The sequence below is a fragment of the Manis javanica genome, chromosome 2, assembly GCF_040802235.1.
Source record: "Manis javanica isolate MJ-LG chromosome 2, MJ_LKY, whole genome shotgun sequence".
Classification (NCBI taxonomy): Eukaryota; Metazoa; Chordata; class Mammalia; order Pholidota; family Manidae; genus Manis; species Manis javanica.
Genome location: NC_133157.1, coordinates 91,387,625 through 91,408,570, shown reverse-complemented (window position 1 = coordinate 91,408,570; position 20,946 = coordinate 91,387,625). Strand labels below are relative to the sequence as shown.

The 20,946-nt window shown below is 41.3% G+C and overlaps 1 protein-coding gene across 2 annotated transcripts in view; it reads right to left on the bottom strand.

The window, feature by feature from the left end:
* Positions 1–20,946, bottom strand: part of SHC3 (SHC adaptor protein 3) — a 187,136-nt gene that overhangs the window by 73,347 nt on the left and 92,843 nt on the right. Inside the window, exons 6-8 of one of the 2 annotated variants that reach the window (XM_036992455.2) lie at positions 19,342–19,404; positions 18,758–18,809; positions 8,148–8,274 (exon numbers count right to left, since the gene is read on the bottom strand). In XM_036992455.2, coding sequence (XP_036848350.2) covers positions 8,148–8,274; positions 18,758–18,809; positions 19,342–19,404 — 242 coding nt within the window. The remainder of the gene's footprint in view (positions 1–8,147; positions 8,275–18,757; positions 18,810–19,341; positions 19,405–20,946) is intronic. The other variant, XM_036992456.2, reaches the window with a different exon arrangement.

Sequence of the window (20,946 nt, the reverse complement as noted above, 5' to 3'; positions counted from 1 at the left end):
TACAGACGTCCGGAGGGAGATTACAGACACCCGGAAGGAGATTACAGAAGTGAAACAAACTCTGGAAGGATTTATAAGCAGAATGGATAAGATGCAAGAGGCCATTGATGGAATAGAAACCAGAGAACAGGAACACATAGAAGCTGACACCGAGAGAGATAAAAGGATCTCCAGGAATGAAAAAATATTACAAGAACTATGTGACCAATCCAAAAGGAACAATATCCATATTATAGGGGTACCAGAAGAAGAAGAGAGAGAAAAAGGGATGGAAAGTATCTTGGAAGAAATAATTGCTGAAAACTTCCACAAACTAGGGGAGAAAATAATCGAACAGACCACGGAAATACACAGAACTCCTAACAGAAAGGACACAAGGAGGACAACACAAAGAAACATAATTAAAATGGCAAAGATCAAAGACAAGGAAAGAGTTTTAAAGGCAGCTAGAGAGAAAAAGGTCACCTATAAAGGAAAACCCATCAGGCTATCATCAGATGTCTCAACAGAAACCTCACAGGCCAGAAGAGAATGGCATGATATATTTAATGCCATGAAACAGAAGGGCCTTAAACCAAGGATACTGTATCGAGCATGATTATCATTTAAATACGAAGGAGGGATTAAACAATTCCCAGACAAGCAAAAGTTGAGGGAATTTGCCTCCCACAAACCACCTCCACAGGGTATTTCAGAGGGACTGTTCTAGACGGGAGCATGCCTAAGACCAAACAGATGCCACAAGAGAAAATAAAATCACAGCAAAGAAAGCAGACCAACCAAATACTAACTAAAGACAAAAAATAAAATCAACTACCCACTAAAATCAGTTAAAGGAAACACAAAAGCACACAGAATAAAATAACCAACATATAGAGAATGGAGGAGGAGGAATAAGAAGGGAGAGAAGAAAAGAATCTCCAGACAGTGTATATAACAGCTCAATAAGCGAGCTAAGTTAGGCAGTAAGATACTAAAGAAGCTAACCTTGAACCTTTGGTAACCACGAATCTAAAGCCTGCAATGGCAATAAGTACATATCTTTCAGTAGTCACCCTAAATGTAAATAGACTGAATGCAATCAAAAGACACAGAGTAATAGAATGGATAAAAAAGCAAGACCCATCTATATGCTGCTAACAAGAAACTCACCTCAAACCCAAAGACATGCACAGACTAAAAGTCAAGGGATATAAAAACATATTTCAGGCAAACAACAGAGAGAAGAAAGCAGGGGTTGCAGTACTAGTATCATAAAAATAGACTTCAAAACAAAGAAAGTAATAAGAGATCAAGAAGGACACTACATAACGATAAAGGACTCAGTCCAACAAGAGGATATAACCATTCTAAATATACATGCACCCAACACAGGAGCACCAGCATATGTGAAACAAATACTAACAGAACTAAAGGGGGAAATAGAATGCAATGCATTCATTTTAGGAGACTTCAACGCAACACTCATCCCAAAGGATAGATCCACTGGGCAGAAAATAAGTAAGGATATGGAGGCACTGAACAACACACTAGAACAGATGGACCTAATAGACATCTATAGAACTCTACATCCAAAAGCAACAGGATATACATTCTTCTCAAATGAACATGGAACATTTTCCAGAATAGACCACATACTAGCTCACAAAAAGAGCCTCAGTAAATTCCAAAAGATTGAAATTCCACCAACCAACTTTTCAGACCACAAAGGTATAAAACTAGAAATAAATTCTACAAAGAAAACAAAAAGGCTCACAAACACATGGAGGCTTAACAACATGCTCCTAAATAATCAATGGATCAATGAGCAAATTAAAATAGAGATCAAGGAATATATGGAAACAAATGACAACAACACAAAGCCCCAACTTCTGTGGGACGCAGCGAAAGCAGTCTTAAGAGGAAAGTATATAGCGATCCAGGCACACTTAAAGAAGAAAGAACAATCCCAAATGAATAGTCTAACATCACAATTATCTAAACTGGAAAAAGAAGAACAAATGAGGCCTAAAGTCAGAAGAAGCAGGGACATAATAAAGATCACAGAAGAAATAAACAACATTGAAAAGAATAAAACAATAGAAAAAAATCAGTGAAACCAAGAGCTGGTTCTTTGAGAAAATAAACAAAATAGATAAGCCTCCAGCCAAACTTATTAAGAGAAAAAGAGAATCAACACACATCAACAGAATCAGAAACGAGAATAGAAAAATCATGACAGACTCCACAGAAATACAAAGAATTATTAAAGACTACTATGAAAACCTATATGCTAACAAGCTGGAAAACCTAGAAGAAATGGACAACTTCCTAGAAAAATACAACCTTCCAAGACTGACCAAGGAAGAAACACAAAAGTTAAACAAACCAATTATGAGCAAAGAAATTGAAACGGTAAACAAAAAACTACCAAGAACAAAACCCCCGGGCCAGACGGATTTACCTCGGAATTTTATCAGACACACAGAGAAGACATAATACCCATTCTCCTTAAAGTTTTCCACAAATAGAAGAGGAGGGAATACTCCCAAACTCATTCTATGAAGCCAACATCACCCTGGTTTTGGTAAACCAGGCAAAGAACCCACCAAAAAAGAAAATTATAGACCAATATCCGTGATGAATATAGATTCAAAAATACTCAATAAAATATTAGCAAACCGAATTCAAAAATATATCAAAAGGATCATACACCATGACCAAGTGGGATTCATCCCAGGAATGCAAGGATGGTTTAACATTTGAAAATCCATCAACATCATCCACCACATCAACAAAAAGAAGGACAAAAACCACATGATCATCTCCATAGATGCTGAAAAAGCATTTGACAAAATTCAACATCCATTCATAATAAAAACTCTCAGCAAAATGGGTATAGAGGGCAAGTACCTCAACATAATAAAGGCCATATATGATAAAACCACAGCCAACATCATACTGAACAGTGAGAAGCTGAAAGCTTTTCCTCTGAGATCGGGAACAAGACAGGGATGCCCACTATCCCCACTGTTATTGAACATAGTACTGGAGGTCCTATCCATGGCAATCAGACAAAACAAAGAAATACAAGGAATCCAGATTGGTAAAGAAGAAGTTAAACTGTCACTATTTGCAGGTAACATGATACTGTACATAAAAAACCCTAAAGATTCCACTCCAAAACTACTAGAGCTAATATCAGAATTCAGCAAAGTTGCAGGATACAAAACTAACACACAGAAATCTGTGGCATTCCTATATACTAACAATAAACTCATAGAAAGAGAAATCAGGAAGACAGTTCCATTCACAATTGCATCAAAAAGAATAAAATACCTAGGAATAAACCTATCCAAAGAAGTGAAAGACCTATACCCTGAAAACTACAAGACACTCTTAAGAGAAATTAAAGGGGACAGTAACAAATGGAAACTCATCCCATGCTCTTGGCTAGGAAGAATTAATATCATCAAAATGGCCATCCTGCCCTAAGCAATATACAGATTTGATGCAATCCCTATAAAATTACCAGCAACATTCTTCAATTAACTGGAACAAATAGTTCAAAAATTCATATGGAAACACCAAAGACTCCAAACAGTCAAAGCAATCCTGAGAAAGAAGAATAAACTGGGGGGAGATCTCACTCCCCAACTTCAAGCTCTACTATTAAGCCATAGTAATCAAGACAATTTGGTACTGCACAAGAACAGAGTCACAGACCAGTGGAACAGACTAGAGACTCCAGACATTAACCCAAACATATATGGTCAATTAATATTTGATAAAGGAGCCATGGACATACAATGGCGAAATGACAGTCTCTTCAACAGATGGTGCTGGCAAAACTGAACAGCTACATGTAGAAGAATGAAACTGGACCATTGTCTAACCCCATACATAAAAGTAAATTCAAAATGGACCAAAGACCTGAATGTAAGTCATGAAACCATTAAACTCGTGGAAAAAAACACAGGCAAAAACCTCTTAGACATAAACATGAGTGACCTCTTCTTGAACATATCTCCCCGGGCAAGGAAAACAACAGCAAAAATGAACAAGTAGGACTATATTAAGCTGAAAAGCTTCTGTACAGCAAAAGACACCATCAATAGAACAAAAAGGAACCCTACAGTATGGGAGAATATATTTGTAAATGACAGATCCAATAAAGGCTTGACATCCAAAATATATAAAGAGCTCACAGACCTCAACAAACAAAAAACAAATACTCCAATTAAGAAATGGAAAGAGGAACTGAACAGACAGTTCTCCAAAAAAGAAATTCAGATGGCCAACAGACACATGAAAAGATGCTCCACATCACTAATTATCAGAGAAATGCAAATTAAAACCACCATGAGGTATCACCACACACCAGTAAGGATGGCTGCCATCCAAAAGACAAACAACAACAAATGTTGGCGAGGTTGTGGAGAAAGGGGAACCCTCCTACACTGCTGGTGGGAATGTAAATTAGTTCAACCACTGTGGAAAGCAGTATGGAGGTTCATCAAAATGCTCAAAACAGACTTACCATTTGACCCAGGAATTCCACTCCTAGGAATTTACCCTAAGAACGTAGCAATCAAGTTTAAGAAAGACAGATGCACCCCTATGTTTATTGCAGCACTATTTACAATAGCAAAGAATTGGAAGCAACCTAAGTGTCCATCAGTAGACGTATGGATAAATATGTGGTACATATACACAATGGAATATTATTCAGCCATAAGAAGAAAACAAATCCTACCATTTGCAGCAACATGGATGGAGCTAGAGGGTATTATGCTCAGTGAAATAAGCCAAGCGGAGAAAGACAAGTATCAGATGATTTCACTCATCTGTGGAGTATGAGAACAAAGGAAAAACTGAAGGAACAAAACAGCAGCAGAATCACAGAACCCAAGAATGGACTAACAGGTACCAAAGGGAAAGGGACTGGGGAGGATGGGTGGGTAGGGAGGGATAAGTGGGGGGAAGAAGAAAGGGGATATTATGATTAGCATGCATAATGTAGGGGGTGTGAGAAAGGGGAGGGCTGTGCAACACAGAGAAGACAAGTAGTGATTCTACAACATTTTGCTATGCTGATGGACAGTGACTCTAATGGGGTTTGTGGGGGGGACTTGGTATAGGGGAGAGCCTAGTAAACATAATATTCTTCATGTAATTGTAGATTAATGATAACAAAAAAAAAAGAGAGAGATAGAAAAGGGGGATTACTCCCTGATAGGATAAAACTAACTGCAAATCAATGATTAATGCATGCTTTACATATCCTTAATTTTGATCTTTCAAAGGGTGTCAGATGATCAGCTATGGAAGTACATTTTTCTGATAAAATTCCTTTCTTTTAAATAAAAAAGCAGTTTCTGTGTGGTGATCTCCAACAGGTTCTTACAATGGTATAAAGGGCATATCAAAGTGGGCAAAAGGTTAGTTTCTGTTTATACAGAGGATCAAAGCCTAATTTGGCTACCCAGAAAACAAATTAAGATATAATATGAAGAAGAACTTCCAACACCAACATCCTCTGGAAGAGTCATTCCAGAAGATGATCATCAAAAAACTTCAACAAAGATCCTGGCGCTGTTGCAGTTGCAGCTGCATTCGTTCCACCAGTTCCTGGATTTGCCATTGGAATGAAGAAGGAGATATCTAAGCTGGCCTGTACATACAGTAAAACAACAAATTTGACTGGATCTATACTGTTGGAACTCAACCAAGAATTAGGAGAAGTGCAAGTTGCAGGACTCCAAAATCTTGCTACTATAGACTATCTACTGTTTAAAGAACATATAGGATGTGAACAGTTCCCAGGAATGTGTTGTTTTAATATGTCTGATTTTTCTCAAACTATTCAAATTCAGTTAGACAATATCCATCATATCACTGATGAGTTTTCCCTAATGCCTAGGGTACCTATCTGGTTTTCTTGGTTTCACTGGATATGGCTGGTAATTGTAGGTCTGCTTTTGTTATGTAGCTGTATTCCTATTATGTTAATGTGTGCATGCAATTTAATTAGTAGTTTAAAACCTATACATGCTTATGTTACTCTACAAGAAGATATGTCAAAGAAATAATCAATCTTCCCATGTTTTCTTCCATCTGCTACTTCTATAGCTTTTCTTCTTCCTTCCTAATTACAACCCTTTAGTAGAATTCATGCCTCATATAAAAAATTACTGAGTATCATAATTCTTCCAAGTGGTAAAAATATCTCAAGACAAATGCTGGGCATAGAAGCCACAGGGCATAAATCTGCAAAGAAGTAAAAAGCTAACCTCTTCAAACAATATTGCTTCTCTCTCACTTACTAACTTTACATTTCCCTGTATGGCCCCGGAAGATGACTGGTTAGTCAGAGACGGGTAAGATTCCTCAAGGGAGGAACAACCTAAGACAGGCACAGTCACAGGGGGGCCAGCAGGTGAGAAATTGGGGATCAACAGAGGTGAGGCTTAGAACCTCACCCCCCCTCTGTTTTGAGAGAAATCTTCTGCATCCGTGGATGTTTTGTTGCCCTTGTCTAGATTGGATTAATACTTAGTCTATAGGCACAGACCTGATCATCTACATTTGCCCTCTTACAGCACTAAATTATGTTTTCTACTTTTATCTTGCATCTACCTACCACTTCAGCATTTTATTAAAAAAATAATAATAATAATAATAAGGGAGAAATGTGGGATTCACATATAAATCAAGTATAAAAATCAAACGAATAATCATATCTGACTTGATTGTTTATAGTTCATGATGCGTGATCAAAACCGAAAGTTTCTGTGATATGACTGCCCTTGCACTGTTCACCATGTAAGAACTTATTCACTATGTAAGAACTTGTTCACCATGTAAGAACTTGTTCGTTATGCTTCAGAAGATTGGAGACTGTTGAGAATTAGGCTTGGGGTTGATTAATGATTGTGCATTGAGTCCCCTATACAGAATTTTATTGTTGTTAACAACCATTCGATCGATAAATATGAGAGATGCCCTCTCAAAAAAATAGAAAAATTAAAATTAAAATTGTTGAGATTTATTCTGGCAACACATATATTCCAATCTACTATCTTTAATAGCCATTATATTAAGCCGATCCACCTATTCTCCTGCCAAAGGCCAGCTGGCCTTGTCTCTTTCTAACACTAATTCTTCTTACCCACAGGCCTGTGGGAGCTTCTCTCATCCAGGAAAAAGTGGGGCCTTCACAGGCACTTACAAAACAAATATATTAAAAGATATTTCCAAGTGGATGAGAAAAAAAATTAAGTCTCTCTTAAGAAAGTTGAAGACTTCTAGAGAAGGGCAGACACCTTCGTAATAATTGGAAGTAGATGTAGACACTGCCTTCAGGATTAAGTCACAGAACATGGCGGCCAAGGTTGGGGAAAAACTAAGTAAATTTAGGAGAAGTACAGTTGTGTTCACAGTGAACCCAGCACTGTGACAGGCTTTCCTTATGAAGGTTCAATCAGGGAAGACTAGTGAGTGCCCACTGAGACTCCCTTTCTGATGCCATAGGCTGCGTGAGCCACCCTTGTGTCCGAAGGAAACTCTGAGGTGGATTCTGAATGTTTCTTACAGATCCTGTTCGTATTTACAATTTCCTCTAACATAAACGATTTCATCCTACATAAACAACGGTCAAGCCACTATTATTCCTCTTTCACAGAGCAAGCTGCTGAGGCTCAGGCCGGCAAGACCTTGCCCAGGGCCACACAGACGCTTCCGTGTCTCAAAGCTACAGAGGCCAGGGAAGCAGCCCCCATGGGGAGTCTGATCAGACCCGTGGCTGACCTTGGTGACGGGGACAGGTAACTCCAAAACCTGTGGAAGCACACAGACCCAGGAAGGAGCCCACAGGTATGTCACGTGGCTGCAGAGCAATCACAGCAAGAACATATTACGATGCTTTGTTGGAATCCTGGCTACTGACTCCATGGTTTCAAGAAAATGTCCTTTACATTCAGAGCATCACCTGCGTGTCAGCCTCCACCTGTCGGTTTCCTGAGCCTGGCCCAGCACTGGCCAGGGCCCCAGAAAGCCCTGTGGTTAATTGTGTCTGTGCAGACTCACCTTGGGGCACTGGTTTTCTCCTTTCCTGCTTTTGTAAGAGGTACCAGTTGTAAATCAAACAGTGTCACAGCATTACTCACCGGTCATGGAAAACAGGAATCTTGGAAGGACACTGCAAGTACTGCTTAAACCGGAGCTCAAAGGCTTGTCCAATGGAGCCAATTACGTCCTGCGCCAGCCCGTCGCAGCATTCCAGAATGTGACAAGCTGTGAGAGCAGGGACAAGGCCAGTTAGGGACACGGGGTATCCCCGCCTCCTCCACACAACCCAGTCCTGAGGCGAAACCCCTCAGCAAGGGCGAGGAGGAGGGCAGGAGGGGGGAGTGCCCCTGGCGGTGCCCAGCAGCTCCACTGGGCCCTGCAGCTGTGCCCTTTCATAGTAGGAATGCATTTCTTAATAGCCTGTTTCCTCCAAAATTAAAGGTTCTCTATCTGTAAAAAATAACATACAGGCTGTTACAAGAGAAAAACTTCACTTTGTTAAATGATGTAAAAAAAAAAACTTAAAAAATTTAAAGTTCAAAGCAGTTGCTCTCAACTTTTTTACAGTCTATAAAATACCAATTCAGAATTCAAAAGAGAAACAGGGTTTGGAAGGAAACCTCGAAAGAACAAAGAACCAGATTGGACAAAGAAATGAGTTCCATTAAGGCCCATGAGCCTTAAAAAATGGAGAATCCTGGCCTGTTTGATGGACATAGAGTAAGTTGTTTGTTTACTTCCTGCTCGGAGTGAATGTCATCACCAAACGCGGCAGCTTGAAACAAGAACCACACCTTTAAGATGAATTTAAAGGAATCTCAATTAATCATGGGACCACCAGTATGTTCATCCACTCTAATGGGAGCCTGGATATTCATGCAGGTTCTCAGAAAAGCAGCCTGTGCTAAAGCCTAGATCAGAGTCAGGGGTGTTGGTGGCCAGGCGAGGGACCCTCAGAGCTTGAAACAGCCTTAACCTCTTTGTGGTGGGCACCCTCCAGCCCATATGACTGCGGTACAACCACGGGACACATTCAGAGGAAAGAGAGTGGAGCAGGGGAGGGTGTGGGAGAAGGTCCCCACCTCCACAGACACTCACCCACACATCCACAGGGGGCCCAGCCCCTCCATGGGTGGCTGTGACCACTGACAGGGTCTTGTTACGAGTGGGATTAAGTTCTTCCTGGAGACACTGATAAATGCCTGTGTCACCATCTGTCACACACACCTTTCTCTTTCTCTGGCCAACAATAGGATGTCATTGTATTTCAAGGAGGGGTCCTCCAAGGCACAGGTGGGGGGTGCTGGATGTGAGCTGGACGTGCAGCACAGGGCTGACTGCCCTGGCAATAAAGGGGTATCAAACAGTCCCATCTCCTAGGGCTGGTGACAATCGCATTCTTACTCGTTTCTGGGCAGCAATCCCAGTGGTAACCCTGCTTTGATCTCCATCCTGAATCTCAACACCAGGCCCCCTCCAACCGGGGAAGAGGGAGCAGCAGGCCCTGCACTGATGGGCTCCCGAGCTCTGCACTGGGCCCACACATGGACGTTCACCCAGCCCCTCCTGACCAGGAGGTGCTGGCTGGAGCAGCCTTCTGTGACTCGGCAGCAGCAGGAGACAGGATGTCAGGAGCACCAGTGGTGCCTGTCACACCCACTGAACCCCAGATGCTTTCACTTCTCTAAATCAGAGGGCATAAGGGTGTTTTCATACATTCCTACAGCAAAGAATGGTTTGCTACCCCAAGCATGTGTCCCAAATACATGTCTACGTAGTTACAAATTATTAACACGTATTCCTGTATGTATATAATATTATGCATATTATAAAAATGTCTTTTAAAAAGATGTTAAAGGGATAGGGACCCCAATACTAGGGAAATAGGGCAGCAAGATCAGTGAGAGGGTGCCTGAGGCTGGCGCTGGAGAATAAAGTAAAACGAGCAGCCATTTTTTTTTTTTTTTTCCAGTAGTCGTTGATTTGTTTTGGCGGGTGCTTTTTGGAAGTCTTAAAGGGGCGGGGTGGGACACGTAGTCCAGAGGTAGAGAATCTGGGGATCTCTGGGCACTTTAATCCCCTGGGCTGCAGGTAGCACGGAGGCCCCTTACAGAGATAAATAGCCTCCTGGACGCTCCCCCTCCAACGCAACTCCACCACTTTGGAGTAGCAGCCCGAGCCAGGCCATGCCCACAGCAACAGCAGAGATAAACTCCATAGCAGCTGGACAGGAAGCAGAAGCCCTGTCTGCACACAGCTACCCGGCAAAAGCCACTAGAGGTCGCTATTCTCCCAGGAGAGGAAGGCCACAAACCAACAAGAAGGGAAGTTCTTCCAGCCGTCACTCATCTCAACTCTGCAAACTATTCCTATCACCATGAAAAGACAAAATTACAGGCAAACCAAGATCACAGAGACACCAGAGAAGGAGACAGACCTAACCAGTCTTCCTGACAAAGAATTCAAAATAAAAATCATAAACATGCTGAGAGAGATGCAGAGAAATACACAAGAGAAATGGGATGAAGTCCGGAGGGAGATCACAGATGCCAGAAAGGAGATCACAGAAATGAAACAAACTCTGGAAGGATTTATAAGCAGAATGGATAAGATGCAAGAGGCCATTGATGGAATTGAAATCAGAGAACAGGAACACATATAAGCTGACATAGAGAGAGATAAAAGGATCTCCAGGAATGAAACAATATTAAGAGAACTGTGTGACCAATCCAAAAGGAACAGTATCTGTATTATAGGGGTACCAGAAGAAGAAGAGAGAGAAAAAGGGATGGAAAGTATCTTGGAAGAAATAATTGCTGAAAACTTCCACAAACTGGGGGAGGAAATAATCGAACAGACCAAGGAAATACACAGAACTCCCAACAGAAAGGATCCAAGGAGGACAACACAAAGACACATAATAATTAAAATGGCAAAGATCAAGGACAAGGAAAGAGTTTTAAAGGCAGCTAGAGAGAAAAAGGTCACCTATAAAGGAAAACCCATCAGGCTAACATCAGACTTCTCGACAGAAACCCTACAGGCCAGAAGAGAATGGCATGATATATTTAATGCATTGAAACAGAAGGGCCTTGAACCAAGGATACTGTTTCCAGCATGACTATCATTTAAATATGATGGAGGGATTAAACAATTCACAGACAAGCAAAAGCTGAGGGAATTTGCTTCCCACAAACCACCTCTACAGGGCATCTTACAGGGACTGCTCTAGATGGGAGCACTCCTAGAAAGAGTACAGAACAAAACACCCAACATATCAAGAATGGAGGAAGAGGAATAAGAAGGGAGAGAAGAAAAGAATCTCCAGACAGTGTATATAACAGCTCAATAAGCGAGCTATGTTTGGCAGTAAGATACAAAAGAGGCTAACGTTGAACCTTTGGTAACCATGAATTTAAAGCCTGCAATGGCAATAAGTACATATCTTTCAGTAGTCACCCTAAATGTAAATGGACTGAATGCACCAATCAAAAGACACAGAGTAATAGAATGGATAAAAAAGCAAGACCCATCTATATGCTGCTTACAAGAAACTCACCTCAAACCCAAAGACATGTACAGACTAAAACTCAAGGGATGGAAAAACATATTTCAGGCAAACAACAGAGAGAAGAAAGCAGGGGTTGCAGTACTAATATATGAGACAAAATAGACTTCAAAACAAAGAAAGTAACAAGAGATAAAGAAGGACACTACATAATGATAAAGGGCTCAGTCCAACAAAAGGATATAACCATTCTAAATATATATGCACCCAACACAGGAGCACCAGCATATGTGAAACAAATACTAACAGAACTAAAGGGGGAAATAGACTGCAATGCATTCATTTTAGGAGACATCAACACACCACTGACCCCAAAGGATAGATCCACTGGGCAGAAAATAAGTAAGGACACGGAGGCACTGAACAACACTCTGGAACAGATGGACCTAATAGACATCTATAGAACTCTACATCAAAAAGCAACAGCATATACATTCTTCTCAAGTGCACATGGAACATTCTCCAGAATAGACCCCATACTAGCCTACAAAAGAGCCTCAGCAAAATCCAAAATATTTAAATTCTACCAACCAATTTTTCAGACCACAAAGGTATAAAACTAAAAATAAATTCTACAAAGAAAACAATAAGGCTCACAAACACATGGAGGCTTAACAATATACTCCTAAATAATCAATGTATCAAAAACAAATAAAAATAGAGTCAAGGAATATATAGAAACAAATGACAACAACACAAAGCCCCAACTTCTGTGGGATGCAGCGAAAGCAGTCCTAAGAGGAAAGTATATAGCAATCCAGGCACACTTGAAGAAGGAAGAACAATCCCAAATGAAGAGTCTAACATCACAATTATCGAAACTGGAAAAAGAAGAACAAATGAGGCCTAAAGTCAGCAGAAGTAGGGACATAATAAATATCAGAGAAGAAATAAACAAAATTGAGAGGAATAAAACAATAGCAAAAAATAAATGAAACCAAGAGCTGGTTCTTTGAGAAAATAAACAAAAGAGACAAGCCTCAAGCCAAACTTATTAAGAGAAAAAGAGAATCAACACAAATCAACAGAATCAGAAATGAGAATGGAAAAATCACGACAGACTCCACAAAAATAAAAATTATTTAAGACTACTATGAAAACCTATAGGCCAACAAGCTGGAAAACCTAGAAGAAATGGACAACTTCCTAGAAAAATGCAACCTTCCAAGACTGACCAAGGAAGAAACACAAAAGTTAAACAAACCAATTATGAGCAAACAAATTGAAAAGGTAATCAAAAAACTACCCAAGAACAAAACACCCGGGCCAGACAGATTTACCTCAGAATTTTACCAGACACACAGAGAAGACATAATATCCATTCTCCTTAAAGTTTTCCACAAATAGAAGAGGAGGGAATACTCCCAAACTCATTCTATGAAGCCAACATCACCCTAATACCAAACCCAGGCAAAGACCCCACCAAAAAAGAAAATTACAGACCAATATCCCTGATGCACGTAGATGCAAAAATACTTAATAAAATATTAGCAAACCAAACTCAAAAGTATATCAAAGGGATCATACACCATGACCAAGTGGGATTCATCCCAGGGATGCAAGGATGGCACAACATTTGAAAATCCATCAACATCATCCACCACATCAACAAAAAGAAAGACAAAAACCACATGATCATCTCCATAGATGCTGAAAAAGCATTTGACAAAATTCAACATCCATTCATGATAAAAACTCTCAGCAAAATGGGAATAGAGGCCAAGTACCTCAACATAATAAAGGCCTTATATCATAAACCCACAGCCAACATTATACTGAACAGTGAGAAGCTGAAAGGTTTTCCTCTGAGATCGGGAAGTAGACAGGGATGCCCACTCTCCCCACTGCTACTGAACATAGTACTGGAGGTCCTAGCCACAGCAATCAGACAAAACAAAGAAATACAAGGAATCCAGATTGGTAAAGAAGAAGTTAAACTGTCACTATTTGCAGATGACATGATATTCTACATAAAAAACCCTAAGGACTCCACCCCAAAAACTACTAGAACTGATATCAGAATACAGCAAAGTTGCAGGATACAAAATTAACACACAGAAATCTGTAGCTTTCCTATACACTAACAATGAACCAATAGAAAGAGAAATCAGGAAAACAATTCCATTCACAATTGCATCAAAAAGAATAAAATACCTAGGAATAAATCTAACCAAAGAAGTGAATGACCTATACTCTGAAAACTACAAGTCCTCTTAAGAGAAATTAAAGGGGACACTAACAAATGGAAACACATCCCACATTCGTGGCTAGGAAGAATCAATATTTTCAAAACGGCCATCCTGCCCAAAGCAATATACAGATTTGATGCAATCCCTATAAAATTACCAGCAACATTCTTCAATGAACTGGAACAAATAATTCAAAAATTCATATGGAAACACTAAAGACCCCAAATAGCCAAAGCAATCCTGAGAAAGAAGAATAAAGTAGGGGGGATCTCACTCTCCAACTTCAAGCTCTACTATAAAGCCATAGTAATCAAGACAATTTGGTACTGGCACAAGAACAGAGCCACAGACCAGTGGAACAGAATAGAGACTCCAAACATTAACCCAAACATATATGGTCAACTAATATTCGATAAAGGGGCCATGGACATACAATGGAGAAATGACAGTCTCTTCAACAGATGGTGCTGGCAAAACTGAACAGCTACATGTAGAAGAATGAAACTGGACCATTGTCTAACCCCATACACAAAAGTAAATTCAAAATGGACCAAAGACCTGAATGTAAGTCATGAAACCATTAAACTCGTGGAAAAAAACACAGGCAAAAACCTCTTAGACATAAACATGAGTGACCTCTTCTTGAACATATCTCCCCGGGCAAGGAAAACAACAGCAAAAATGAACTAGTGGGACTATATTAAGCTGAAAAGCTTCTGTACAGCAAAAGACACCATCAATAGAACAAAAAGGAACCCTACAGTATGGGAGAATATTTTTGTAAATGACAGATCCGATAAAGGCTTGACATCCAAAATATATAAAGAGTTCACATGCCTCAACAAACAAAAATCAAATAATCCAATTAAAAAATGGGCAGAGGAACTGAACAGACAGTTCTCCAAAAAAGAAATACAGATGGCCAACAGACACATGAAAAGATGCTCCACATCACTGATCATCAGAAAAATGCAAATTAAAACCACCATGAGCTATCACCACACACCAGTAAGGATGGCTGCCATCCAAAAGACAAACAACAACAAATGTTGGCGAGGCTGTGGAGAAAGGGGAACTCTCCTACACTGCTGGTGGGAATGTAAATTAGTTCAACCATTGTGGAAAGCAGTATGGAGGTTCATCAAAATACTCAAAACAGACTTACCATTTGACCCAGGAATTCCACTCCTAGGAATTTACCCTAAGAACATAGCAATCAAGTTTAAGAAAGACAGATGCACCCCTATGTTTATTGCAGCACTATTTACAATAGCTAAGAATTGGAAGCAACTTAAGTGTCCATCAGTAGACGAATGGATAAAGATATGGTACATACACACAATGGAATATTATTCAGCCATAAGAAGAAAACAAACCCTACCATTTGCAGCAACATGGATGGAGCTAGAGGGTATTATGCTCAGTGAAATAAGCCAAGCGGAGAAAGACAAGTATCAGATGATTTCACTCATCTGTGGAGTATGAGAACAAAGGAAAAACTGAAGGAACAAAACAGCAGCAGAATCACAGAACCCAAGAATGGACTAACAGGTACCAAAGGGAAAGGGACTGGGGAGGATGGGTGGGTAGGGAGGGATAAGTGGGGGGAAGAAGAAAGGGGGTATTATGATTAGCATGCATAATGTAGGGGGTGTGAGAAAGGGGAGGGCTGTGCAACACAGAGAAGACAAGTAGTGATTCTACAACATTTTGCTATGCTGATGGACAGTGACTGTAATGGGGTTTGTGGGGGGGGACTTGGTATTGGGGAGAGCCTAGTAAACATAATATTCTTTATGTAAGTGTAGTTTAAAGATAACAAAAAAAAAAGAAAGAGAAGGGGGATTACTCCCTGATAGGATAAAACTAACTGTAAATCAATGATTAATGCATGCTTTAAATATCTTTAATTTTGATCACTTAAAGGGTTTCAGATGACCGGCTATGGAAGTACATTTTTCTGATAATATTCCTTTCTCTTAAAAGAAAAAAAAAGCAGTTCCTGGGTGGTGACCTCCAATGAGTTCTATACAATGGTATAAAGGGCATATCAAAGTGTGGGCAAAGGGTCTGTTTGTGTTTATACAGAGGATCAAAGCCTAATTTGGCTACCCCAAAAATGATGTAAGATATGACTTGAAGAAGAACTTCCAAAATCAGCAGTCTCTGGAAGAGTCATACCAGAAGATGGTCATCAAAAAACCTCAACAAAGATCCAGGCGATGCTGCAGTTGTAACTGCATTCATCCCATCGGTTCCTGGACTTACTATTGGAATGAAGAATCTAAGCTGGCCTGTGCATACAGTAAAACAACAAATTTGACTGGATCTATACTGTTGGAACTCAACCAAGAATTAGGAGAAGTTCAAGTTGTAGCGCTCCAAAATCTTACAACTACAGACTATCTATTGTTAAAAGGACATATGGGATGTGAACAGTTCCCAGGAATGGGTTGTTTTAATTTGTCTGATTTCTCTCAGACTGTTCAAATACAGTTGGACAATATCCATTATATCATAGACAAATTTTTACAAATTCCTAGGGTGCCTAACTGGTTTTCTTGGCTTCACTGGAGATGGCTGGTAATTATAGATCTGCTTTGGTTATATAACTGTATTCCTATTATGTTAATGTGTGTGTGCAATTTAATTAGTAGTTTAAAACCTATACATGCTTAAGTTACTCTACAAGAAGATATGTCAAAGAAATATTCAATCTTCCCATGTTTTCTTCTGTCTGCTACCTCTATAGCTTTTCTTCTTCCTTCCTAATTACAACCCTTAAATAGAATTCGTGCCTCATATCGAATTCACCGAGTATCATAATTCCTCCAAGTGGTAAAGATACCTCAAGACAAATGCTGGGCATAGAAGCCACAGGGCATGAATCTGCAAAGAAGTAAAAAGCTAACCTTTTCAAACAATATTGCCTCTCTCTCACTTACCAACTTTACATTTCCTTGTATGGCCCCGGAAGATGACTGGTTAGCCAGAGACGGGTAAGATTCCTCAAGGGAGGAACAACCTAAGACAGGAACAGTCGCAGGGGGACCATCAGGTGAGAAATTGGGGATCAACAGAGGTGAGGCTTAGAACCTCAACCCCCCTGTTTTGAGAGAAATCTTCTGCATACGTGGATGTTTTATTGCCCTTGTCTAGCTTGGATTAACACATAGTCTACAGGCACACACCTGATCATCTACATTTGCTCTCTTACAACACTAAACTATGTATTCTACCTTTATCTTGCATCTACCTACCACTTCAGCATTTTATTAAAAATAATAATAATAATAATTATAAAGGGAGAAATGTGGGATTCACATATAAATCAAGTATAAAAATCAAATGAATATTCATAATTGAACTGATTGTTTGTAGTTCATAATGTGTGATCAAAACCGAAAGTTTCTGTGATGACTGCCCTTGTACTGTTCACCTTGTAAGAACTTACTCACTATGTAAGAATTTGTTCACCATGTAAGAACTTGTTCATTATGCTTCAGAAGATTGGAGACTGATGAGAATTAGGCTTGGGGTGGATTAATGATTGTGCATTGAGCATTGACTCCCCTATACAGAATTTTATTGTTTTTAACAACCATTTGATCAATAAATATGAGAGATGCCCTCTAAAAAAAAAAAACAAACAAACGAAGAAAAAATTCTCAATCATAGTATAAGTTGGTCACAGGGATGGAAGTGCAGCATGGAGAATACAATGATCCTGTAATATCTTTCTATGTTTATAGATACTAACTGTACTAATTGGGGTCAGGATCTAATAATGTGGGTAACTGTTGAATCACTGCATTGTATACCTGAAACCAATATAATAATTGTATATTGACACTTTAATAAAATGTTTTTTAAAAAAAAGATGTTAAAAAGTATAAGACCAACAAAATAAAAGTTTAAGTTGTCTTGGTCCTGAGAGCATCACACAGGAGGTCCTCTGACACACCACCCAGACAGCCCTGCTTCTCAGCTAATGCCTCCTTCAGACGGCCGCACAGCACCGCGGGAAGAATGTGGAGTCTGTGGTAGCCCTGAGCATCAGTGGGCCTGGGGAGAGGGTCTGGTCAGCTCCAGTGACACCGGGTCAGCTAGCCTGTCCTCTGTGGGCTGTCTTGAAAATATGTCCAAGATACGGTGTTGGGGCAGGAGGTTGCAAAACAGAAAAAGCAAGATCACCTTTGTATAAGAATTTAAAAAGGAGACTATACATGCAGGTATATGGGTAGAGAAATGTTCTGCAAAGCAAACCAGAGAATTTTAACAGGGAGGTGCTGTGGGTGCTGTTGCAAACCCCCAGGGTCAATGGGCGCTAAGGATGGGGGTGTGGCATGGAGGCAGCTGTCAGAAATCCAGGGTAGCATCCTCGTCAACCCACCCCCAGCCTAGCTGGAGTCCCGCGGGTGGGTCTTTAGTTTTGTAAAGAAGACATGGGTGGTGGGTGGGAGTTGTAGTCAGGGGTCCATGGGGATGGAAAGTACTGGAATGTCTGGATTCTCCACCCAAGCTGTGTCTGAGGTCCTAGCAGCTTTGTAGGGTGTCAGGGGACTGTTCCTGAGCTTGGACACGAGCCTCCAGGGATGAGCAGGGCAACTAGGCTTCTGGGGAGGATTGGCTGGCAGTGGAGCAGGACTGGACAGGAGGAGGCGTTTGTCCATATCTGGGTGTAATGGGGCCGCTTTCAGATTACACGTGGGAGCTGTACCATGCAGGGTGGGGTGTCTGGATGTAGGTGTGTGCCTGAAGCTCACAGTGTCCCAGGGCCTCCTGCCCCAGCTGGTCTGCTGCCCCACTTGGCTGCCTGCACACCTCAATTACCTCTGACAATATGATATAGCATCTGCTCATTTTGGTGAAGACAATGGGGAATATCTGGAATCCAGGGTCAAGCCGGCTACCTACAATCGAGAGAATGCAAGACTCAAACATGACTTACCTCTGCGATTAACAGGGTCCTTAGCTACATAGGCAACGTAGTCTGTTGTGTCCTGTCAAAGAAAAATGGAGATATCCATGTCACAAATGACAAGTAAGAGCCAGTGCAGCCAGACACACAGTGCACAAAGCAGCCCAATCACCAAAGGCTGGCCAAACAGCCGCCCAGGAAGGTGGTGTCCCCCAAACCGCATGGGGGTAGGGGTCTTCAGAAATACAGGTTTTGACAGCTTAACCATGCCCCACTTTGAGCAGCCAGGGCGGGAAGACCACCTGTTCTCTGCAGGTTGGGTCACCTGAGAAGCTGTGAGTCTGAACCCCCAGATAATCTAACTGCGTGGGTGTGAGACATGGGCATGCGGAACGTTTAAAAGCTCCCAAGTGATTGTAAAGCTGGAGCGGCAGCCACAGGTGTTCCCAGGCCAGCTGGCTCGGAACCGCTGCAGGGCTGGGGGAAACACAGGTCACTAAGCCCCCACCCTTGGGGTTGTCAGTTTGGTGGGTCTGGGGTGAGGCCCCAAAATGTGCATTTCCAACAAGTTCCAGTGGCTGCTGCTGGGCTGGGGGCTGCACTTTAAGACTCACAGGTGGATGTTTAAACGGTCCCTCTTGTGTGGATGCGATATGATGACTCTTTTCTTCTTGGACCTAAGAAGTGATTTTAATCCTTTTAAGATATTTCAAAAATATGAGCTCTATATTTTTGAAGAAGTCTCCTGTTACATGGGACTGCATGGCTGACGTCTACCTCCTCATCTCATCAGCACACAGAGGAAACCATGACCTCAGAAGGGGGCTGAGGCACCCAGGGGACTTAAAACCTCTGAACAGTCAGAGGAACCAATAATTCTCTTAATGTTTGAAAGCAGAAAAGACTTCCCTGCAGTGTTGACATTTTCAACACTCAAAAAAGTGTAAGGGGGTAGGGTAAGTGGTGAAGGTGTGCACCATCACCGCAGTCACTTCCTTCCTTACTGCTCCTCAGTGACTGATTAGCTCCTGCTGTTTGCAGCATCTGACAGTTTCTCCATCGTGAGTTCCTTCATTGCTCCCAATGGGCAGAGGAAACAGTCCCTGCTCTCTTGACAGCACTCCAGAAAAGCCCTCCCACGGGAGAGGGAGGGAGTGCATGGGTATGGATGGCATGCCATGGCTACTGAGCCCCTGCTGCAGGTGCGAGGTGCTTTCCACATGCCATTTCTCAGGACGCACACTGCCCTGCTAAGACTAGGGAGAAACCTGGGGCTGGGCAGGTATGTTCTCCAGTGTTTGAGATGTCACCAGAATCTCTTTGTAACTTTGTGTTTTCATTTCCATGGGAACCTTAATATAATACACAATCTCTGGGATCACCTAAATGATGACATGTCATCAGGTTCTACATGCAATTTGGGTGCCAAGATTTTCAGTTGGGTTTCCAGCATTACACATGCCAAATTTTAAAAGAACCAGAGAGAAAGGAAAAGCTAGACTGCATGACTTTGCCCCACCTCAAGCAAATGAGTGTCACATTTGTACACAAGGATGCGCGATGAACTGTTTCCTTGAATGGAAGAAATGAGTGGAAGGGCTGAGCCGCCAGCACCGGCGGCAGTGGCAGCGGGCGACTGCAAGAGTCTGCACATGGTGGCCAGTTCTGGAGTCACACTAGGAGTAGAAACTTTGTTTCAGCAAAACTTTATCCATCACAGCAAATTAATGTTACTTTGGATGTTGTCGGCTTTACTGTGTTTATCGGTATTAACTTCCAAGTTTGACTGGGGTTTATAGCTCAACAGAAAGTATAAGCCTAAGGAGTCTATACTTAACTTATTTTTGTATATATTTGGGACAAAATTAATTTGAATCAACACTAGTGGCACATCCAAGGAAAATCTTCTTTTTAAATTCTTACTCCAGTCTGAGAAACTCTGCTCTGGCTCAAAGCTGGAGGAGGAGGGCAGGAAAGGGCTGTAATGTGTCCCTGTCACTCAGAGGGCCCATGGCCAAGCCAGGACACTGCCCTTCTGATGCCGATATTGATCCTTGTCTGGCACAGGGGAGAGCATATTGTCATTCTACACATTGTTCTTGACGTCACGCAGTCACTGCGAATGCTCTTGTTTCCGGGGGGACTGCCAGTGCCTGCTCTGGATGTAGTCCAGTCCGTCCTCACTCCCCAGGACCTGAGCTGGACCCTTGTTCCTGCAC